Source organism: Mustela nivalis (assembly GCF_964662115.1).
Source record: "Mustela nivalis genome assembly, chromosome: 6".
Taxonomy (NCBI): domain Eukaryota; kingdom Metazoa; phylum Chordata; class Mammalia; order Carnivora; family Mustelidae; genus Mustela; species Mustela nivalis.
The window spans coordinates 15,850,788-15,874,031 of NC_139025.1; the positions used below are offsets into that span (position 1 = coordinate 15,850,788).

General features: G+C 56.4%; 2 protein-coding genes and 1 long non-coding RNA gene across 5 annotated transcripts in view; 1 reads left to right on the forward strand and 2 right to left on the reverse strand.

The window, feature by feature from the left end:
• The window catches only part of LOC309866087 (acylphosphatase-1), a 372,899-nt gene that overhangs the window by 254,248 nt on the left and 95,407 nt on the right, over positions 1 to 23,244 (reverse strand). The window lies entirely within an intron of this gene.
• Positions 3,264 to 6,702, forward strand: LOC309868181. 2 transcript variants are annotated; one of them, XR_014313562.1, is made up of 3 exons: positions 3,264 to 3,713; positions 6,113 to 6,205; positions 6,360 to 6,702. It is a non-coding gene; the product is annotated as an uncharacterized lncRNA (long non-coding RNA). The 2 variants fall into 2 exon arrangements; XR_014313563.1 differs by having other exon boundaries at positions 3,284 to 3,713; positions 6,332 to 6,702.
• PGF (placental growth factor) lies at positions 9,034 to 21,891 on the reverse strand. 2 transcript variants are annotated; one of them, XM_082733541.1, is made up of 7 exons: positions 21,452 to 21,891; positions 20,177 to 20,219; positions 15,709 to 15,905; positions 15,030 to 15,106; positions 12,856 to 12,885; positions 12,685 to 12,747; positions 9,034 to 9,696 (listed from the first exon to the last, which is right to left on the reverse strand). In XM_082733541.1, exons 1-7 carry the CDS (start codon positions 21,524 to 21,526, stop codon positions 9,669 to 9,671), a joined length of 513 nt encoding a protein of 170 aa, XP_082589667.1. In that variant the 5' UTR covers positions 21,527 to 21,891; the 3' UTR covers positions 9,034 to 9,668. The 2 variants fall into 2 exon arrangements, with proteins under 2 accessions (XP_082589667.1, XP_082589668.1); XM_082733542.1 differs by lacking the exon at positions 12,685 to 12,747 and having other exon boundaries at positions 21,452 to 21,889.

The window sequence follows — 23,244 nt, forward strand, 5'->3', positions numbered from 1 at the left end:
CACTCATTTGTTCTATTCAGGCATGATGCTCGCCCACACTCCGGAGGGTCACCTGCTTTACGGAGTCCACCAATTCAAATGCTAATCTCATCTGGAAAAACTCTTTCTTTCTTCTCTTTCCTTCCTTCCCTGCCCCCTTTTCTTTCTTTCTTTTAAGATTTATCTATTTATTTCAGAGAGAGAGAGAGAGTGTGTGTGTGTGGAGGGCAGGAGCAAAGGGATAGAAAGTCTCAAGCAAACTCTGTGCTGAGCACAGAGCCCAACATGGGGCTCGATCCCACGACCCTGAGATCATGACCTGAGCCAAAATCAAGATGCCCAACCGACTGCACCCCCCAGGTGCCCTAACATTATTATTTCTCCAGAAATAATGTTTAACCAAATGTCTGGGCACCACATGACCCAGCAAACTTGACACATAAAAGTAACGACCACAGATAGTAATAGTTAACATCCACTCGGCATGTACTGTGAGCCTGGCACTCATCCTCACCACCTAACACAGAACATCTTACATGAATCTTAAAACAACACTACTCAACAAAACAAAACAAAACAAAACAAAACACACGTTGTTACTATTATTTATCCTTTACACTTTTTTCACTTTACAGATGAAAAAACTGAGGCAGGTTTAATTAAGTAATTCAATAATTCAGTAAGTGATTAAGTAATTTGCTTAAGCTTACACAGGTAGGAAGCGGGAGCACTAGGAAGCAAATCTTGGCGGTTTGGTTCCAGAGCCTGAGCCCTGGCCCCCTGGGCTGATCACGCTGAGCTCCCCACAGTGCTGTTCTCCCGGGGAAGCGAGGGACTGATGGGGGCAGGGAGCAGATGGACATTATAATACCTTCAATGTTCTGTTTTGAGGGGTGTTTGAGTGGCTCCCCAGGTTAAGCCTGAGCCTCTATCTTCAGCTCAGGTCATGATCTCAGGGTCCTGGGATGGAGCCCCGCATCGTGCTCTCTGCTCAGCAGGGAGCCTGCGTCCCTCTCTCTCTCTGCCTGCCTCTCTGCCTACTTGTGATCTCTCTGTCAAATAAATAAATAAAATCTTTAAAAAAAAAATTCTGTTTTTAGGGGACAAAGGTAATTGGTATATTATTTTTGATGTTAAGATTAATATTTAAATATGATATATTGAATACATAACCATGAAATTACAGAATTGATTTTCACGATATAGTGTTCAGTGCTACAAGGAAGTAGACGGTGCTTCATAGCCTCTAATGGTGGAATAGGACCCAGCTGATGGGCAGGCGTGTTTGGGAGACTTTCCTGAGGAAGTGCCTTTGAGCTGAGCTATGACTGATGCATTTATTAGTCAGCAACGTTGGGTGGGAGGGGTGGGGGGGGGGAGGGATTTCCTGGCAGAGGAAACGACTTGAGCAAAGGCCCTGAGGGGGCACCACAAATTCCAGAAAGTGGAAAAAGACAAACGTGTTGGACCTTAGAGACGAGTCTAACATGGGATGAAGCTAGAGGTGGGCAGAGCTCAGATCTCATGGAAGCTTCCAGGCCGAGGGAAAGGGAAAGCGTGTGCTGTTAAGTTAGATACGAACCGGAAACGCTGACTGACACCCTGGAAATCCCTGGAGTCACTTTCTCAGGGCTGAGCTATGGAAGTGAGCGGAAATGCCAAGATAGAGAGCGAAAGCGTAGACCACTGTCAACGCACGCGGCCATGAAGCACAAGACGGGCATCGAGAGACACCTGCAAGGAGAACGTGCAGTTGAAGGACGGACTTGATATATATTTTTTTTTTGACGGACTTGATTTTTGCTGCTGTTTTTAGTTTTAGGTTGAGAACGACTTCTATACACAAAGACAAACCCCCAAGGATGTTCACTGTAGCACAGTTTAATAGGACAACAAAAAAGAGAACACAAAAATCTAGTAATAGATCAGTTAATCAAATTATGGGCAGTACAATTCAGCCCTTAAAAAATCATATTGTTGGGGGTGCCTGGGTGGCTCAGTCAGTTAAGCGGCTGCCTTCGGCTCAGGTCATGATCTCAGGCTCCTGGGATCGAGGCCCGTATCGGGCTCCCTGCTCAGTGGAGAGCCTGCTTCTCTCTGTCCCTCTCCTGCCGCTCTGCCTACTCATGCTCTCTATCTCTCTGTCAAATAAATATTTTAAAAAAATCATATTGTTGGAGAATATCTATAGTTATGGGGAAATGTCTATAATATATTAAGTTTAAAAAGCAAGTTATAAGATAATGAGTATATTACCATTTCATTTATTTATCTGAAAGAGAGAGTGAGAGAGAGAGAGAGAGAGAGAGAGAGAGGAGCAGGGGAAGGGGCAGAGGGAGAGGGAGAAGCAGATTCCCCACTGAGCAGGGAGCCTGACTTGGGCTGGATCCTGGGACTCTGGGATCATCATGACCTGAGCTGAAGGCAGGTGCTTAACTGACTGAGCCACCCAGGATCCCCACAATCTCATTCTGATATCAAAAATTAAGTCTATGTAGCGAGAGGATTCCTTTATCACTTTCTTTCTCCCTGCCTTCATGTCTGCTGGTAGAAAAAGGGGTCTTTGGGCTCTCCGGCAACACAATACAAATGATGCCAAAGGAAGCGATCCTCTTTGTCCAAAGAGAGGTTTATTTCTCTTGTGGATGCCCCCCGCGGGCCCAGCATGCGGCTGGGCTGCTGGAGGAGGGCTGTGGGATGAGAAGGAAGGGGCTTCCGGCCCCCGCTTAGACCAACTTCATCTCAAAGCTGAAAAAGAAAATGTATTCCTCCTTCTCTGGATTTTGGGAGAATTTCATTTCATTGAAGTTCTTCATTTCAATCTGTGCTAGATCACAAGAAACACTTTGGCGGGCCTAAGTGTGGAAAGAAGACGTCACTAGTCAGTATCTGAAACGAGAGGCTGAATTTACTCGTGGAACCAAGGGAGAGCTGTGTGTCAAGCCACGTGTCTGAGGCTAACCTCCGCGAGGCGTCGGGAAGCACGGAGTTCAGGGGTGGGTCGGCTTTCAGAGGGTTGACCTTGGCCCCGGAAGCCTGGAACATGGAGGGAGCCCGTCGCTGACTGGTTATTTTCACGGTGTGCTATTATGAAGCACACGGGTTAGGGAACACGGTTACTGGAACAAGTGGTTGAATAAGCCAGGTTTATAACTGGTTCTGAGAGTTGCTTGTTACAGCCACAGAACAATTAGTCTTTGCCCAAGAGGGCATTTTATTTACATTTTATTCCCAGGGGAAAGGGGCGGGGTAGAAGGTGACAGGCGGCAGAGAAGTCTACACCTACACAGAGACGCAGAGCCTTGGTTGCTGGAGCTGATCTTGACTGGCTGGGACTGGATTCTCACGGATCCCAAAGGCACCTGGAGTCTCCTGGATTTGGACTTGGAACTTGGCTCTGAGAGAAGAATCCGCAGGCCCCGCATGCTCCCCACGGCTGCTGAAAGTTGTATTTCCAGCCAGCCTCGGGACAGCTCCAGGATGCACCCCCAGGTTCGGACTGGGCCCTCCTTCAGGTGATGGCTTCCACGACCGCACGTGGCTGGCCCTGGGTCCACACCTTGGGTCCACGCGGGAATCAGATCCTGGGAGGCCTCAGCTTCTGCCTTTCCTGCCTGCCTGGCCTCGAGGCAGCCGTGGCCAGCTGTCAGCTCCCCTGACCCTCCAGAGACGCCGGCGCTGAAATCCTCTGGGTAGATTTCTTGCCCTCTCCGTACTTCCTTCCAGCTTGTCTGGTAAGTGAGAAGACTTCACAGGCTTCGGAAGAGGACTGTGGCAGAGACTGCTTGGAAAGGGATAAAGAGCTCAACGAGGGGAGGATATCACCATTACAGTCTAAACCCCAGACCCCAGCCGGGCGGCAGGCGGTCACAGGGCTGTAAACAGCTCGCGCTGTGTGAGCACAGAGGCTCCCGTTACCGTGTTGCCCACATGGGTGGCCCGGCTGACGGCAGAGCGGGGGCCCTAGAGGGGACAGGAGAGGGGAAACACTTGCATGGGGGTCGGGGAGTCCAACCGAGGTCAGGGCCGGTTCTCCAGAGTGCCTCCATGGGAGACCAGTAGGGTGGCGGGACCCTGTCCCCATCACCCAGGTAATACCCTCTCGGTGGGAGGAACAGGGAGGGGGCCACCTCCTCCCTGCCCGACCTTCCTGCCTGGTGGTCTCTATGGTAACGAAGTTATACCTCAGGGACTAGAAACACACCATCTTTTTGGCCTGGAGCCCCGTGGCCTCTGAGGTGGGGCCCGCAGACAGCTAGCGGGGGGCCAGGCCCTCATCTGCCTCGGTCGCAGCCAATGTCACGGGGAGGGGGAACGCTCCAGGCTTCCCTCAGGAAAGGGAAGGGTCCGTTTTCTCTGGGAAAACAGCTGCTGGGCTCTGGTGCTGACAGACAGCCATCTTTCCCCACCAAGGCTCCGTCCTACCGCTGCCCTGTCTGGAGCCTTGATTTCCCACCAGAGTTTGTGGAGGGGCCTATTCTGTCGACCCGCCCGACCCGCCTCGCAGATGTCTGGCCTGCTTCTCGGGCTTGGAGCAGACACGGCTCTCCTCCCCTTTCCCTCTCCTTCATCTCACTCACTGATAAATTTCCAAATTCTGGCTCACTTCGCTTTCAGGGCTTTGGACAAGCCTGGGCCTCAGGTTTGTGTGGAAATAGATTTTTTGCAAATTTTCCTTCAGCCCTGAATTCCAAAATTGTGTCACTCTCCTGATGAAAAAAAACCTCAGTGCTTCCCACTGCCTAGCAAAACCCTAATTCCCTACGATAGCATCCAGGGCCCCGGGCTACCTTCTGGCCTTCTCTATGACTCTTCCGTTTCACATACCTTAAGCATCAGCCAAACCGCACCACTCGAAAATCCCAAAGCACGACGGGTCCTTTGTTAACGGGTTGCCTCCCAGTAGACGCCTTCCCCAGTCATCTCCCCGCACTGGCTTGCCTTTCCTCAAGTAGCTCAAGCGCCACTGGCTTTGAGAAGCTGGCCCTGGCATCTCAGATTTCTCTAGTAGCCCTTCACCTGCATTTGCTCAAGCCACGTGGCCTTCTTTCCTTCTATTATAATCACCTGCTCACATCTGATTCCTTTGACCAACTTTGTAAGATCAGAAACAAGGTCTTACCCCCTCTCTGTGCAACCCTGGTTGAGTCTGGTATTCCACTGGGCTTGGTCTCTGCTGGGTCTCTCTGAGCGAGCCTCTCTCAAAGAACATTACAGTCTTCAACAGGAGGGACACTCCTACAAACACTTGCCTCACTTCCTGAATGACCCGAAGCCTCAAGAGCTCTAGAACAAAACCCCAAGCTCTTTTCTAGATCTAGTCCCCGGGGCCTTTTACTCTCTTCCCCAGCTTCCCTGAATGCTCTCTCCTAGTTCTTAGGTAGATCAGCTTAGCCTCTCCAGCCAGGACCTCTCTCCTTAGCCTTCTTCCGCCTCACAGACTGGAGTTTTCTTTATTAAGCGGGAAACTGGGAAGGCTTTCATGTGGTAATAAAGTTGTCCTCTCACACGTGTATCTACTACAAAATGCCTGCTTCTAGGAGCCTCAGAGAGTGCTCCTGAGTGGAGGAATGATTGAAACAACCAGCCCGCATGCATAATTAAAGCCAAACTTACTTCTCTGGCTTCCCAGTATCTCCTAGGCCAAGCCGAAGTAATCGGTTGCCTGGATTTGCTACAGTCTTCGAAGTGGCCCTTGTACCTCTAGGCTGGCATCCCTAGAGTCTCTAGATCTTTCAAAAATGTACTTAATATCACTTCACTCCCCTGCTTGCAATTCTCCAATGGTTTCCCTCCACGTTATAACCGAATTCCTGCCCCTCGCGCTGTCTTGTAAAGCCCTTCGTGACCCCATGACCCGACCCCCGCCTCCCCCTGACATCCCATCCCGTGCCCTTTCCCCCTTTCTCGTCATGCTCCCGTACCTGGAATTCCTCCTGTGCCGTGACACTGCCGTGTCCTCTGGCTGAGTGCTTTTCCTCATGATCTTGACAGGACCAACTTCTTCCTGTCCTTTAAAACTTCCCCATACATGTCACCTCCTCTGAGGCCCCCCCATGGCCTCCTGGTCTGGAGCACCTTCCTCCAAACACCATCTCATCTCCTTTCCTTATTTTCCATATATTCCATTCAGCCTCTGTTGCCGCACGACAAACTGGCCCCACACGATTTATTATTAATGAATCTCACAGTTCTGTGAGCCAGGAAGCCCAACAGGGCATGACAGGTAGGAGCTCCTCTGCTCTATGGGGTCTGGGGCCTCAGCTGAGGTGAGGGGGGAGGGGAGGGGAGGGGAGGCTGGGAGCTGGAAAAGCTGGAGGCCGGCTAAGTGCACTCACTCTTGCTCACACAGGTTCTCTCTCTCCATCTTTCTGTGGCAGCTTGGGCTTCCTTCCAGCATGGTGGCCTCATGATAACGGACCTCCTTATGTGGCAGCTCCATCTCCCAAGAGACCAAGCAGAAACTGCCAGCCCTCTCAGAAGGAACCATTTTGGGTCTCTTCCGACTTACGGAGAAGACCCAGGTCAACTCACATTCAGAGGGAGGGAACAGAGGCCTGACCTCTCAAGGAATATAATGTCAGAGAATTCAAGGCCATCTCTAAATGTGCCAGAGCCACATTTTGGTAAAAAGACATTTTCTTATTAATTTCTTTGTTTACACGGGAAACTTGCTTGTTGAGCAAACAGTGGGTTTAAAACAAACTCGTTTTTTTTCTGTCATCAAGGTTTCTAGACGAACCGTGTTCATTGTCCTTTTCCTGTCTCTTAATGGCATTTTGGGGAGACTTTCTAAAGTTCCTGTCACTTTAACTTAGGAAAAGTCCAGCACCATCTAGGCTGGTCTGTCCAACCGAAGACCCACCCCTTTGCCTGGACTGGGCTGGATTGGGCTGGATTGGGCCCAAGGGAGCAGGGTGGGCACAGTCTCCCCTTGTACGTCGCTTTGTGTTCGCTATGGCTTCCTTCTGCTCCTTCGCACAGGGTCGAGAAGGAGTGGCCGGGGGAAAGGACTACTTAGCTGTGGCCATGTCTTCTCTGGCTGTGAAGGCAGCTGGTCGGATGGGCCTCTGGAGGCCAGCTCCATTGTGGGGCCACAGAGGGGCTCCTGTGGGGCAACAGGCCCCCACAGCACTGTTCCCCTCCCAACTCTAGGTCCGCCAGCCTCACTCAGCGGTTGCTCCAACCCTCCACCCAGAGCCCACCGCCTCCTCACAGGTTTCCCTCTTGGGAGAGGGGGAGGGCTGCCTAGGGCTGTCCACCTTCCCACCCCACACACCCTGACCCCAGGGAAGCTCCTGCTGGCTGCGCCTCTCTCCGTTCCGTCCTGCTTCAGCTCTCCACTCCCCACAGCTGCAGTCCAGCTAGCACATGGGCTCATCGGCACAGCACACCCAGCCCCGGCGAGAGGAGGGGAAGGGCCAGCAACCCGGGTCTCTGCGAACCTCGCCTCTCCCCCTCTCCCTTCCCCCTCCCGGGGCTCTGCTTGTGAAGACTGAGGAAGGGGGTGGGGGGCGGTGTCTGGGGCTCGTAAACACCAGCCATCTCGTGACAAATCCTGTAGGCAGAGGTGTCCCACCCCAAATTATTTCCCTCTGTTTCAGAGTGTGAGATGCTCAAGACCCTTTCCCTTAGCCCTGAGTCCAGTCATCAGTCTGAGCAATGGAAAAGTCCACCCAGTATCCGGCAACATATGGTCATGGTCTGTCTCTCTCCTCAAATCTAAGATCCGTGGGAATGGGGCTTCGCGTGCTCGATTCCCCCACTGAGTCCGTGGTGCTGGGATGGTGTCAGGTGCAGTGACTTTGGCTCCGCAAAGGAAGAGGGCCCTCTGAGACCTAAAGGACACCCAACACAGTCAAATGTCAAATGGGCCAGTCAGTTCCCTCCTTGCTCATTCCTGCCATGAGGCTCCCAGCCACCCATGCCGATTTTCACTTTGGGCCTCCGGAAGCTTCTCTGGTCTCGGTTTAGCATCCTAGAGGGGTTGCTGGCCTGGGAGGGGAGGCTGATGTCCAAGTGAGTGGGAGCCTGGGAGGCTGAGGGCCTTGGACACGCTACAGGGGCTGGGCTGGGGGTCTCTGGAGCCAAGCCAGAGGCCTGACCAAGGGAAGGGGGGCGCTCTTCTCAGCTTTTGGTCTGTGAAAGTCAGTGGCTCAGGATGGCTGCCGCTGCATCATGGAGAAGTAGGAGAGAAGTGCATTCTCCTGCAAATGTGTCCCCCGAGGCCGGCCCACACCTCCTCTGCGACCACGCCAGAAGCACATTCTGACCAGAGCGTCCTCTGTCTGGGGGGCCCGGGCCTCCGTGAACACACTGCCAAGGGCAGCTGCCTCAGCAGGGCTTCTCCACCCCACCCTGTCCCACCCCACGGCGCCCCATCAGCCCTGGCTTCCCTCCAGAGCCCGAGGCCAGCCCCTGCCCCCTGCGTCCCTGCGGGTTTGTCCTGAGCAGCCTCAGATGACAGAAGTGGGGTGTCCCCCCGACCCCCGCCACTCAGACAACATAAACCCACGTGTGTGCCTGGCAGGTCACAGGCAGGTGGGATGGTTTGGACTGAGAAAAGAGAACTTTCTCTCATGTCATGCCAAGGGGTTCAGGAGGAAGGCAGAGGAAGATGGGAGGTGAGAAGAAGAAATCGGGCATCCGCAGATCCCCGCATTCAGCAGCCTGAGCAGGCTGGGGGACGGCAGCTGGGACATCTCCTCCAAAGGCTGGGAGAAGCCCTGGTGCCCCGCTTCTTTCAGGGCCCCGGGGGCCAGGCACTGGAGTTGAATGTGGCCGGGGACCCGGGGGGAGGGGAAGAGGAATGTGCTCTTGAATTTGAGGTTGTTCAGGGTGGCTGGAACCAGGGGCTCCCACTTTGAGGCCAAGACTACATCTTGGGAACACCTCAGCATGGGAGAAGCGGACCCCAGGTCCTACGGGAGTGGCTGGGGCCACCGGGGGTGGGGGTGGGGGTGGCCCTGAGCCCATCGTCCCTCCTCCTGTCCCACTTCCGCGTTCTGCTGCTGTGGTCCCCCGCTCCACAGACACACACCCCTGGAAAAGCTGTTTCCAGACTAGAATACTTTATTCAAGAGAATCTGGCTTGGCAGTCACACAGCAGCCACTCAGGGGCAGCTGGCTCCATGGCCAGCCGAGGGCCCCCTCTTTGCCTATGTCCCTGAGAGGGGCAGGGGGGGGAACGCCTTGACCGTAAAGAACAACATCCCAGCAGTGACAAGATGTAAGGAGAGACCTAGGGGACAAGCCGTGGCAGAGGCCCCCAGGCCATGGCCTGTCTCCGGAGCTGCTGCTGCTCCGGCCGCGGCCTGCCTCCCCCCAGAAGTCGGGGCTGCTTGTCCACGCGGAGCCCCGGGCCAGGCCCTGCCGCCGTCCCCGCTCTCTTTCCCGCTCCAAGGAAACCCGCTGGGGCCTGGCCGGCCCCTCACCGGGCCTCAGGTCTTGTTTCTTCTCCAGCTGCAGCACACGTGGCTCCGGGGCCGCCTTCTTTCTCTCACGTTCTGTTTAAGGCACTGAATTCCTGAGGGTCCTGTCCCTCCCTGCCCCTCATTGCGGAGGGAGCAAGTCATTCAGCAGGGATACAACTGGCTAATAAATAGAGGCGTCAGCAGGGAGGGGACTGAGTGTGGCCGTAATAATAAATACAGGAGCCGGGCGGAGGCGACTCTCCTCCGAGGGGCCGGTTACCTCCGGGGAACAGTATGGCCGCACCTGCCAGAGATCAAACACAGAAAGGGGGTATCAGCACCCAGGGAGGGTGGGGGGCCCTCCTACGGGAGGGGGGCAAACCTGGAGGAAAAGCTTGGACAGGGAGCACAGGGAGACTGCAGCTTTCCTGGGTCTCTGCTTGCACCGGGGCCGGGAAGCTGGGAGTTACTTTGTACCAAGCACTTAGCCCGGTGCCCAGCCCAGTGCAAAGCACTTTTTCATTGCCCTTTAACAACTTCCTGTGAGGAAGGCCCCGTTGTCACTTTCCTTTCGAAGACAAAACAAAAGAAAAGTGAAAACAGAAACAAAAATCCGCAAACTAACTTAAGGCTCAGAGAGGTTAAGAAACTTGCTGGAAGTCGCACAGCTAGCTACTCAGTGACAGAGCCAACTCTGAACCCAGTCTGGCTCCACACAATAATGCCTCTGGTTATTCTCGGACAGCAGTCCCCTAGCAGGGGGACAGGCAACCCCAGATGTGCACGGAGGTTGTCTGAGGGATGTGTGAGTACTGATGGTACTCAGAGACTGGGTTTTCAGCCTGCTCATATCCTCTGCCTGAAAGCCATCTGCATGAGAAGTACCCGAGGTCTGCTTTCCCATGGCCTTGCCCACAACTGTCCTGCTCCCTCTGGAAGGGAAAGGAGCATCTTGTCCCTTCCTAAACCGGGTCAGTCCTTTGCCCCAGGGTAAAAGTACTGGGGTGGGGATGGTGAATAAAAAGACAACTTGACATATTGAGGTGAGTGTTAGGAAAGGAGAAAGGGCCTACAGCCGGGCCACCAGGCCTTTTGCAAGTCAAGTGGTTTCCGTCTTCCTCTTTCAACAAAATTGAAGAACGGTTTAACCGGATTGTCAGCTACTACGTCAAGAGGAGTGATTTTTGTGAGATCACCTTGAGGCTTTGGCAAATAACTTGGAAGGAGTTCAAATGACTGCGTGACATCTAGTCCCATTTATTTCTGTGAGCATGGTTTCTCAACCTTTCCATCTATTAAAAAATGAGAATGGAATTAATGCTGAATCCTGTCTCGGTCTGGCAGGAGGTAACATGCATTAATGGATTCATTAACTAATTAAAAAGAGGTAGCCACTGCCATCTCACTGAGATGCACTCCTGGTAACATTGATGATACTTCTGGGTTTTGCATTTATTAAAATAATGATGTATTTGTGCTGTTTTGATCAAGTGGTACTACTAATAATTATTGCAATGATTTATTCCAGGGCAGAGCTTAATTTAGAGTTTTCTGTTCATAGGAAAATGAAAATCATCTCGATGTATATACCATTGTCATGGCCGATAAATAAGACAAGGCCATACATCAAGGACTTTGAACATTCAAGCATATTAAGTTAGGCCACTCTGGGGGGGAAGTGGAAGGGATATACAAGGCCAAGAGGAAAAGAAGCAATGTAAACACACGACCACTAAAGCAGAGTGTTCACATCTCATTTTTAAAGTGAAATGATGGGCAGGGGCGCCTGGGTGGCTCAGCTGGTTAAGCATCTGCCTTTGGCTCAGATCATGATCCCAGGGTCGTGGGATCGAGTCCCAAGCCCCACATCGGGCTCCTCACCCAGCAGGGAGCCTGCTTCTCCCTCTCCCTCTGCTGTTCCCCACGCTTGTGTGCTCTATCAAGTAAATAAATAAAATCTTTTTGTGAAAAAAAGTGAATGATGGTGAATATCAGGATAGCTTATCCTGTGGGGTAACCTGGAGGACATATAATGACTTTGCTAAAATACTAACATCTGTAACACACCAGAAACGATACCCTTTGCAACCATTTATAATTTTGGTGAAAAAGTTCAATGTCAACTTAAAAATAAGTGAAGGAGTACATGAGTTTTTAAAATTCCTTCAGGAGGGGCGCCTGCGTGGCTCAGTGGGTTAAAGCCTCTGCCTTCAGCTCAGGTCATGATCCCAGGGTCCTGGGATAAAGCCCCGCATCAGGCTCTCTGCTCAGCCGGGAGCCTGCTTCCTCCTCTCTCTCTCTGCCTGCCTCTCTACCTACTTGTGATCTCTGCCTGTTAAATAAATACATAAATAATCTTAAAAAAAAAAAAATTCCTTCATGAGATTCCCCAAATGAGGTGTTGCTCTGCTGTCCCGGAAGACAGAGCAATGAGACACTGTCGGTCCAGGGTTCTCTCACTGTGGGTCCGTGGGATTGGGGGAACCCCACATTGTCTACACTGCAAGCTTCTCCTTCCAGTCCATGCCTGGGCCCAAGGAACAAATGGGGGCCACACACTTTCAGGGGACCAACCTCCCCAGAATCCCTGTCTTGATGGAATGGGGTGGAAGTCTTGGAGGGGAGGGCTCATGGGGGTAGAACATGGGTCAGCTCCAGTTCCATGGTATGAATGATTTCCTGGAGTCTGGCACCGGGAAGAAGCAGGCTCTAGCAGAACCATGTGAATTTCTGTGCAGGTATTTTACTATTACTATATTTTTACTATTTTACTATTTACTCTCACAGATTTGGGTCCCCCCAACCCCCACTCTAATCCTCTCCCAGCCACATGCAGGCCTGGGCTGCAGCCTGGGCCTCCAGGTGTGAAGCCAAGATGGGCAGGTAACGCTGAGAGGGAAAGAGGAAGCTAGTGGCCCCTCAAGGTCCCCTGCTTGGGTGGGAAGCGGAGGGCTGGCAAGAACACGAGCCTGGGAGCTGATGGGGGGTTGCACCTCCCCAGTGCCGCTAGGCTCCCCTCCTTCTAAACAGAGAGACAAACAGGGCTCAGAGCGATGACATGACTTGCTCAGGGCCACGAGGAGACGCGGGGCTAAGCCGGATCGAGGACCGAGGTCCCCTGATGCTTCCTGGGCCCTAGGTTCTCTAGGAGATGCTGGCTCCCTGTTCTGCCGCAAGACTGCCCTGGGCCTTGCTTTTCCCCTTCCCAACCGCTGATCCCTGCCGGCAGGGCTGGGGCTCCCCTTCGGCCAGGCCTCCTTGCCATCCCTGCTCCCCGCCTCCGCACACTCACAGGTGGCAGTCTGTGGGTCTCTGCTTCTCTCTCTTCCTCTTCCCCCTGCCCTTGGGTCTCCTCCTGCAATAAGCCAAAAGCGTCAAGACCAAGTGGCTGGGGGGGGCCCCCATGCTAGGACAGGGACTGGCAGGCCCGAGAATAGCCCAGAGCCCTGGCCAGGCCACTTACCTTTCTGGCTTCATCTTCTCCCACAGAGGCCTAGGAAAACAGACAGAGACCAGGGGAGAGTCAGGAAACCAAGAAGTGGGGCTCCCCGCCACCCCCCCATCTCTCAGACCTCCAGAGCCTGGGTCCTGCAGTTAGTACTGGCGCCACTAGGGGGCAGGATGAGCCGGCAAGAGAGGGATGGGCAGAGGCCTCTGGTTTTCAGCTTCCACTCTAGGCTCTTGTGACCCCAGGAAGAGAGATAGGAATCTCCTCCTCGGTCCCCTTTCCACACCCTTCTGCACTCCTCAGCCTCTTGGTATCAAGCTGTGGACTTGTGAGTTTGTTCTCTGCTGACTTTCTCTGTTCACTTCCTTCCCTTGTACCTGCCCTTCCTCCCAGAGTGCATTGTGGGAGTTTCTGCAAGGACAGTGAATGAGGGGCAGGGCCCTGGACCGGAGGATGGCTGCCCCCAGCTGAGGCTCTGCCTGTCAGGGCACAACTGCCACCCCCACCCTGGGGACACATGCCACAGCAGGCAACAGCAGGGGGAGTGCAGGAGGCTGTGGAATGGAGGGAGGGGAGCCCGAGCCCCACAGTCACCAGGCATGGTCTGGCTCAGCCTGGAGGGGCTGTGGCTGGCGGCCCAGAAGTGAGAAGAAAGGTGTCCCTGTTGCCCAGACCTCTGGAAGGGGACAGGGCCTCAGTCTCCCCTGGGAACAGGGGTGGGGATGTGGGCAGGGTGGTAACCGTCCACTTTGGCGCCACAGAATGCTGCCCTAGGCCAGCTACCTCCCCTGGGAGCCAGCGCTGGGCTCTGTCTGGGCCAGTCGGGGCCTCTTGGACAGCCTGGTCATGTCTCTGCCATCTTGGGCCCATAAGAGACACTCTTGGGGCCTCAGTCTCCCCAGTCTGCCTGCCCCCAAAAAGTAGCTATGAGGGCAAAGGTGACATAGAAGGTAAAGGTCACCGGTGGCACTGTGCCCCGGAGGGCTCACTACTGAACTATTGTTATGTGGCTAAGCCCTGGCCAGGACGGAAGGGAGGAAACGGACTGAAACAGGGCCTCCAACAGAGGTACAGAGAAGAGGGCCTGGAGCCTGGGCTTGGGTCCAAAAGGGGTGGCCAGATCCCTGGGCAGTAGGCAGGGCAAGCCCAGGGCAGTGCTGGGGCTCCTGAAGAATATGGTCATGGACGAGCGAGGTAGCACGAGAAAGGGCAAGCTCAGGTGTTAGACAGGCGGGGGTTCACTCACTAGTCGTGGTAAATAATGTAACTGTTCCAAGCCTCAGTTTCCTCCTCATAAAAGGGGACAACAACAGTACCCACTACCTCCCAGGGTTGTCACGAGAGGAGGGACCTTGTCTGCCTTGCTCACTACTGTATCCCAAGCATCTAGGACAGTGCCTGGCATACAGTAGGCAGTCAATAAATGTTTGCTGAATAACTGAGGAAACATTCAAGGGCCTAGTGTGGGGCGAGGCACAGAAGAGATGCACACGAGAAATGGTGGTCCCCCCATCTCCTGGCCCCCAGACAGGGCTCAGGACCTCTAGTCTGGCGCCTCCATCCACGGCTCAGGGGTACCAGGAGAGTACCAGGTTGCAGCCCGTCTCTCTCCTCCCGAGCCTGGTGGAAGTGCTGGGCCTGCTGCTCCTGGTCACTCGTGTCAAGGTGCCCTGGGCAAAGGCAGCAAGACCGGTGCTGGGCAGAGTGTCCGCCAGGTGGAGGCATGACTTTAAAGAAAGCCCATGACTCCTACTTTCTGCTGCCTTTCTCCTGCAGAGCTCATCCCCCTCTGCCCCTCAGTCCAGTGTCCCCTTCCCCAGCGAACCAGCCGGACCCTGGACAATGTCTAGACCAGCAATGTCCTCGCCCCACGCTTCTCTTCCAGGGCTGTGGCAGCTCCCTCCCCTCTCAGAAAGCAGGACAGTGCGCCCCCTGCCCCTGCACGTCTAGGAGGGACCCAGGCTTCCGTTGCCCCCACGGTGTCTCAGGCAGCTGTGCTCCATGGATGGGACCCCTTCCCCAGGCCAACCAGGCCGATGAGAGGGATAAAAGGGGGATAAAAAGCTGCCACTGGCCCCCGACTTCCTTGGTCTCCCTCAGATACGAGGAAGGTGCAGGGAGGCTGGGCAGCCACTTAGCTGAGGCCGGCGAGTACGACGGGCCTGTCCCAGCCGCTCCCGAGGACCTACCTGCACTCGCAGCGGATGTGCTGAGAGAATGTCAGCTCCACGTAGGAGGGCCGGGTCTTAGCTCGGATCTTCAGGACCTTCGGGGAGAGAGGGGTTGGACGCCTGGATTGGGGGGTGGCTGTGGGCTTGCAATATCCTCTCCACCCTCTCCTCGCGAGGAGGGCCAGACTCCTTGCTTCCCACCAGCCTTTGCGTGACGTACTCTCATTCTGCTCTGAGTGGGGGGCAAACAGCCCTGCACCTATGTGTGGGTCGAGGAAGGCCCTGGTCCTCCTCAGCCTTGTCTCAAGGGACTGAATGTTGAGGTAACAGAAGTTGCATTTATGAGGCACCTTGCACAGGGCTGGGCCTCACTAGCAAGTGCTCCATAAACCAATGTGTGTGTGTGTGTGTGTGTGTGTGTGTGTGTGTGTGTACATGAGCATAAAGCTCAGAGTGCCAAATGCTCCCGGTGTGCACAGGGACTTCCTGAATCTGAACACACTTCTCTTCCAAGTGCAACCAGATACCCTTAGATCTTGGGGTAGGAGAAAGCTTGAGGCCCAGAGCGCTGGTAATGGAGGAAGCAAGTGGGCTCCAAGCTGGCCCAGGGGTGGGTGGGGAGAGCTGGGGCCTGGGAGTCAGTTCCAGTTCCCATGACTGCGACCGCGACCCTCTCTCCTCCCTCCCGGGCACCTACCTGCATGGTGACATTGACGGTCTCTATGGGCACACAGTGCAGGTTCTCGTCGCCGCAGCAGCCTGTGCAGCGCATCAGGGAGACGCAGGACGGGCTGAAGATGTACTCCACCTCGCTGGGGTACTCCGACACGATGTCCACCAGTTTCTCCAGTGCCCGGCAGTAGCTGCGGCCCCACACTTCCTGGAAGGGCACCACTACGAGGAGACACACACGGCCGGCCGGGTCAGGCCCAGCCCCCTTCCCTGCTCCTGGGCCCTGCAGGCTCTTCCAGGGTCAACCTACGCTCCCTCCTCCAGGAAGCCCCCAGCCTCTGCAAGCTCCCTGGGCTCTGAACCCCTGACATGAGGCCTCTGGGGTGATGGCTGGACCCGCAGCCCAGCTGCCAGACAGAAATCCTAGTGCAATGGGAGTTTCTCAGTGTCTGGGCTCTCCGCTCTGTTCTCAACGCAGGCACGCACATCGGCTTCGGTGCCCTTGGAGCTTGGAGGAGCGTATCTTGGCAGCTTCTCATGTCCTCTGGGTCTTTCTCAGGCCCAATCAAGTGCTTTCTCGATCATGGGGAATTTGCAGAAAGCAGTCTGTTCTGCATGACTGGCTTGTAGAGCCCCACAGAGAGGGTTAGCCTTCCCCTTAGTCCTTATTTCCCGCCCCGCCCTGAGCCAGCTCCTCCACCTGGCAGCCAAGGCCACGGCCAGCAATGTGCCCAGAACCCACTCTCTGCAACCATCAGACCAGCCCTCACACCATGGCCGGCTTCGTCACTGTAACTCCCACCTTGGGGGATATGCTCCACGTTCCCTTTGCGTTTCTAATCAAATAAAGCCCACCACCCAAGCTCCTCTCTGAAGCCTTCTCCAGCTTCTCCAGTCTGACCAGATGCTCCTCCTTGGGGCAGAATTTGGCCGCTAGGCCTTGCCCTGTCTCGACCACTAGTAGATCTTATCTCCTTCACAACCAAGTCGAGGCTCTGTGAGGACAGGAAACACCTGGGAAACACAGGCTGAGTAATGACTGATTGGTTAGATGATGGTTCACTGAGAATTATCAGGGACATCTCCGACCCCTTCTGGATCCTGGTGGGGTCATGACATGTGGGCTGATCTAGAATCTCTCAAAAGATGCTGCTCCTTCGGGGAAAGGCCTGGGGCCTGGTCCCTAAAAGAGGCTCAGAGGAAGTGAGCAGCTAGGGCTAGGAGACCTGGCTTCTAGTCCTGGCCCTGTCCAGGCTGTGTGACCTTGGGGAGGTCACTTAACCTTTCTGAGTGTATCAGTTTCCTCCTCCGGGAGAAAACACAGGGTTTGGGCTAGATGGTTGCTAAGGTCTCCCTTGGCTCTGGCAGATGGTTTGGGAGTCAGTGCGTGCAACCCAGCTCAGCCTTGAGACTGTGAGCAGAGAGACCTCTCCCACTCTGGGTCATCCTGCCCTATACCTGACAGTTATCCATAGCTGAGTGGGGAGGCTAGGACAGCTGGATCCCCTGGGGACCCCACAGCCTCTGCCCTAGAGCTGTGGCCTCTCCCAACAGCCCCTCACTTCTTCCCTGTAACCTTTCCTTGGAGGCAGAAGGGGCCAAAGTCCATTCCACTGAGCCTTCAGGGCCTGGTCTCGGGGTAATCTCAGAGGAAAAATAAACTTCAGCCTGAGCAGAGGCCTTCTGGAAAGGGCCGCAAGCTGGCGGAAAATACCTAAGAGGCCGTGTGTCCCTGCGGAGCTGGCCAAGGCGGCCACAGAGGCAATAAGCCATGCTTATCTGGGTGTCTGCCGCTGCACTCCGCACTGTCTGCTTAGGGGGTCCTAGAGGCTGGGCCTGGGGACAGGCAGGGGACCAGATGCCTCCCCTGATCCCACCTCTCCAGGCCACAGGAATACTCTCCTGGGACCCAAGGGGGAAACAAGCCCCTCTCCCTGTGAGCAGCCATTGTGCCCCAGGGAAGCTGCCTGTGCGGTGTGAGGCCAGAGGAGGACCGCCCCCCTCGTGGAACTCCATGAGCACCTGTTTAGTCTGAAACCCATAAGCGCTCCATAACTCTGAGCGTTTAACCTCCGCCACGGACAACGTCAATAACAGCAGAGGAACAGGGGCGCCTGGGTGGCTCAGTGGGTTAAGCCGCTGCCTTCGGCTCAGGTCATGATCTCAGGGTCCTGGGATCGAGTCCCACATCGGGCTCTCTGCTCAGCAGGGAGCCTGCTTCCCTCTCTCTCTCTCTGCCTGCCTCTCTGCCTACTTGTGATCTCTCTCTGTCAAATAAATAAATAAAATCTTTAAAAAAAAAAAAATAACAGCAGAGGAACAGCCAGCTGCTGAAGCACCAGAGACTGCCCAGGCTCCTGTTCTGGGACCAGCCATGGTGGGGGGGCGGGGAGGGACAGCAGCAGAGAAGGCGCGACTCAAACCTCTCCCATTCTCCACACGGACCCCCACCCGGCTGGGCGGACAGGCCCATGGCCAGGTTAAGTAGAGCTGCCTGGGATTGAGGCAGAAGGGCTCTCCTTCCCTCACCCCACACCCCGCCATGCCCCAGAGCCCCGAAATCTGCCCCTTTCTGGGCCACATGGCCAGAGTGTGTGGGAAGGAGGAGGGCGCGAGGGCTAAGCAGGAGGCGGGCTGGGCCCAGTTGACCTGGCAGCCACCAGGAGAGAGTCTTGGAGGCCACTGTCTGGGAGACAGTGGGAGAATCAGAGGGGGGTGTGTGAGGGGCTGGCTCCAGGAGCATGGGGACTGTGCCCAGATGGGGGCTGAGCCCCTCAGGAGAGAATCTTGCTCAGCGGCTCCTGAGAGCCCTTCCTCTGGCCTCAGACCTGCTCCGGAGGCAGAGGGGTAAGAGGAACTGGAGGCCATGGCTCCTCAGGCACCTGACCGGGGCTGGACAGTCTCATGGGGCTGCTGCAGGACCTCAGACATACCGAAACCTCTCACCAGCTCCAGGGGGCCTGGGGCTATGCACGCTGACTTCGCCACATACACTGAATAGCGTCTGAGGCTTTAGGAGACCCCGAGGGCTTCTCTGAGCCTCAGGTTCCTCAAAATGTGGAGACTGTGAATGCCTTCCCAGTTCACAGCCTGTGGGCGGGCAGAATCACAGGAAATGCCCAGTCCTAGTACCGCGAAGAGTAAGAGTAAAAAATCAACGTCCACGGCTGCAAAGTACAGAACATGCTGTCTCTTGTCTGTGTTAGCAAGAGGGGATGGTATTTTCAGATTGTGGCGACTGGACTCCAAAACTCACGGTACTGTCGCTGACCACAGTACAGCCTCCCTGACTGCCCTAACGAACTGACACGTCTGAGCCTCCTCACCCCTGTCCCTGGGAGATATGTACTCCTGTGTCTCCTCCACGGAGTCAGAGAAGCCCACAGTCTTAGAAAAAGAACCTTGGATATCATGTAATCTAATGTTCCCATTTTACAGATGAGGAAACCGTGGCTCAGACTTCTTCTGTAATTGTTGCCTGAAATACGCTAAAAAGCATCAAAGGGGCCATGGGGTGGAGAGGGCTGCTGGGCCCCTCCCCAAATCCCAAGAGCACGACACTGTGCCAGTCCCAGGGAAACACAAGAGGGCAGGGAGAGGGAGAGAGTGTCCATGAAGTTCAGGGCTGCTACCTCCCCTACTTTCTCAGTGCCTGAGGGGCCCAGAAGCACAGCCAGGCCCACGAGAGGATGGCCACCAGGCGGGCTGTGCAGCAGAGGGAGGGTGTGCCCACCCTTGGAGGCTATCAAGAGTGTGCGTGCACACGCCCCTACACGCTCCCTCTCCCACAGCACGATAGGAAGCCTCGGTAATGGTGTGTGGCTTTGCTGCATGTCCCAGAGGGGCGGGGAGGGAGGGGCGAGGCAGGGGGCCTGGCACGCGACTCCTGTCTTCTGCACGTATGTCTCTTTGGCAAACGACACACCCTTTGAAGATTCCCTCTTGATGCAACCCAGGGTGGGGAGTGGAGGGGCCTGGGAGGGCACAGCTCATGTTCTGTCTGTTTGTAATCAATGGAAAGGTCTGGTCAGATCCCCACAGCCCCACCAGGGCTGGGCCTCTAGGAAGGTCTCCTCACGCCTCCCTAGTCCTCTTGATTGCTGGCCGCCACAACCAGCTCCTGGACCCCTAGTGCGGCCCCCAGCTCTCCCTGCCTGTGCTGCCCTCTGAGACCCTGCCTGCCTCCTTACATCATATTGGGAAGGGGCTCCGAGCCAACCGGACGAACCCCGGGTATAGGGGCCCCAGCCTCACTCTCTGTGTGCGGGGTGATCCCGGCCCAGGAGTGCACCTCGCTAGGCTTCTAGGTCCCCAAAGAAGGATCTCTCAGGTCCTGCCAACTTTGTCAGCCAGGATGTCAGCCGGCTTGCAGACTCTCCCGAACTTCCTATCAGCCCGTGCCCATCCTTGATGCCGATCCCTTCTTATCCCCTGCAGAGGACGGGGCGGAGCGGTCTCGGTGAGCACGTGCACGCCCAGCCCAGTGTGCTTACCTTCCACCTCCGATGAGCCATTCCCAGCAGACAAGGCCCACTGCTGTGGACAGAAAGGGTCAAAGATGAGGGGGTCCACCTCGGGCCTCGACACTCCGTGGCCGAGTTGGCAAGAGCGTAGGGGCCCCTCTGAGCTCCTTGTCACCCACTGCACACACTCTGCCCTGTCTCAGAGCTGCCCCTTTCCGAAAGCAACTAAAACTTCACTGGACCCTGGATGGATCCCACCCCTCTCTCTGGCCTCCGTTTCCTCGACTGAAAAGGGTGGGAGGCTAGAGGATTTGGGAGACCCTTTGCCTTCTGGGCCTTAAAGATCTTGCAGTCCTTCGGGGTCTCCCTTCTCCCCAGCCCCAGGCCAGCCCTGCTGGGCCCTATGCAGCAGCCTTGGCTGGACGCCAGAGCCCGGGGTTGGGGGGGCGGGGGAAGGTGATCAGCTGGTGGGAGCTGAGGGGCTGGAGCTGGTGGCGCCATGAGCTGGTGATGCCGGTAAGGTTACACCTCTGGCCAGCCCCGCTGCGCAGACAGGCAGTGGAAGGCAGTAAGGCTCTTCCGCCCCGCAGGGCTGCCGAGCCCACCCGCTCCTCGGTTGGAGCTGGAGACTCCTGGGGCAGCAGGACAGTGCAGTGGGAAGGGATCTCATTGGCTTTGTCAGGATTTCACTGCCCAAGCTGGCTCCCAGCCAGACTCACCCGGCTCCTGGGAAAAGGGCCCTGATCACTTCCCCAGGCCCTGCACGCAGGAACTCCGACTGCCCACCCAGGAAAGAGGGCACAGCAGGACCTCTTGTCTCACCCCCAGCCCACCCAGGAGCCCTGGGTTCACCCAGAGCCCTGGTGGGGGCAGGGCCCGGCCTCCCCACCAATGGCCTCTTCAGCTGGCTTCCCCTCCACCAGGCCAGGTCAGAGGTCCTGGGGGCGCCTGCCTGGTCATGGGGCCTCGACCCTGACCACAAGGCCAGGGACCCGCCTGGGATTAGTGGAAAGATGCTTTTAGCAAAGCCACCAGGGCTCCAGGGGCCAGAGAGGAAACCTCCCCCCCTCCCTGTGGCTTCCCTGCCCCCACCAAGACAGACCCTGGAGCTGGAGTCTGGGACAGCCCAGCCTGACTGAGGTCTCCTCCCAGAAGACGTGGTCCAGCCTGGCTCCTGGGAAGAGTGTGGGCATCCCTGGAGGTGCCACTCCCCCGAGTGGGTCTGTGATTTCAGAACCCCTGCCCCAAGGGCTGCTGGGGACTGGGAAGATTGGGGGGACAGGCTGGGGTTGGGATAGGTCTTACCTGGGGGGGCACAGCGGGCAGTGCCAGCCCAGCCAGGAGCTGCAGGAAGCAAGTGAACAGCCTCATGGCAGGCATCTTCTCAGACGTCCCAAGCCAGGAGGTTCCAAGGGAAAACCACCATGCTCGGCCCCCTGGGGGAGCCCCCGGCACAGGAGGAGAGGACCTCACTGCTGCCCCGAGGTCCCCGCAGGTGGCCCGAGCATCCTCTGGAAGCCCCAGGAGCCTGGAGCCCGCAGGTAGGGCTGGGGCCGGGGCACCTGATGCGGAGCGCCCGGCGGGGCGGGGCGGTGTGGGGCAGGCGGGTCCCTGGGGAGGACCCGTCGGGCGCCCAGCGCGACCCCAGGGCCTCTCTTGGCTGGCCAGTGGAGACGCAGCCTCCTCGCACACTGCGGCTCCCTTCTGGGACTGCGGCCCGTTGGCGACCGGGTTTCAAGGGCCGTGAGTGGGGCGGGGCCGGAGACCCGCCCCGCCCACCGTCGACGAGGCCTGGGAGCGGCCGAGCGCCTCGCGGGGCTGGGGTGGCGGCGACGGCGGCGGCGGCGGCGGCCGGGACCCGAGCGCTCTCGGCCTGCGGCGGGAAGGGACGCCCCCCTCCCCCCAGCCGCGGCAGGTCTCGCCCCGCCGCCGCCACCACTCCAGCCCGCAGCTGCCCCCGGGGCCGCTCGGAGCCTGGTGCCCCGCGGGGCGCCCGTGACCTAGGGCGAGGGCGCTCCCGCTCCTCTAGGCCGGCGTGGGTGCGGGCAGCCAGGTGGTGCAGCCCAATGTTCGCCACGAGGCTCCAGACTTTACCGGTCTGGAAGAAACCGCAGTTCCGGATCCCTAGGAGGGCAGCCGTTTGGTCTGGCCCTTTAGGGTGCCACCTGTGCCATCCCCACAGGAATCAGGGGTGAAAAGATTAGTAAACCCATTTTATAGATGAAGAAACCGAGGTTCCCAGAGTGCCCCTGCCCGAATATGCTGAACATACATATGCACTCTTGAGAAGTGTATGCGTGTGCCTTTGTGTTTTTCAGGAACTGACAGAGACAACACACAAGTGTGGGACGCCAGAGCTGTCTCTCCACCCCAGTCACCATGCTTCTGGTCAAGCACTCAGACAGCAGGGCACCCGCATAGTGGGCACCTGGCTGAGGATCTAGCACTATTCCCTCCTGTGGGAAGCAGTTTTCTCAGGCAGCCACATGTGGTTTGGAGAGTGGCCTAGTGCAGCATTTCCTCCCTGTCCCAGGAGAAGGAGGAAATGCTCTAACTGGGCAGGGGTCTGCCTCTAGGAGTCTGTGTATGTCCCATGTGTATGGGCATTCGTGTGTGACTCTGGAGGTCCACATGTGCCAGGAGTCTCTGAGCTATAGACATGTGTGTGTGTCTGCTGTATGTTCAAACAAGGCTTGTGTGTGGATCTGGCCACAAATCTCTGTATGTTTGTGTGATTATGTGTGTGTGGGTCTGTCTGCTGTATCTCTAGGTGTGTTTGCAAGTGTGCCTGAATGTGCATTTGAGTGGGATTGTGAATTTGTAGGCCCGTCTGTGTCTTTGTGTGTGTGTTTTTCCATGTGGGTGAGCATTTGGACTGGTTTCCCTGTTAAGACTGTGCATCTCTGGGCATTCCGTGTGCCCTCCCACGGTCCTTGAGCACACTTCAGCCCCACTGCCCTGCATGCACAGTCCCCTGGCTGCAAGAACCCTGCAGGAGTCAGGGATTGGCCTGGGCCTGGGGCCGGTGGGTGCTGTGGGAGACGGGGGCGGAGGGGAGACAAGGAGCTCAGAGGCAGCCCCTACCTCTCACATTCCAG

Excerpts from the sequence above, each read along its gene's own strand:
- PGF (XM_082733541.1), bottom strand. The coding sequence starts at position 21,526 with ATGCCTGCCATGAGGCTGTTCACTTGCTTCCTGCAGCTCCTGGCTGGG. Across the intron at positions 15,906-20,176 it reads TGGCTCATCGGAGGTGGAAG|TGGTGCCCTTCCAGGAAGTG; the intron begins GTAAGCACACTG and ends GTCTCCTCGTAG. Across the intron at positions 9,697-12,684 it reads AGACCCACAGACTGCCACCT|GTGCGGCCATACTGTTCCCC; the intron begins GTGAGTGTGCGG and ends GATCTCTGGCAG.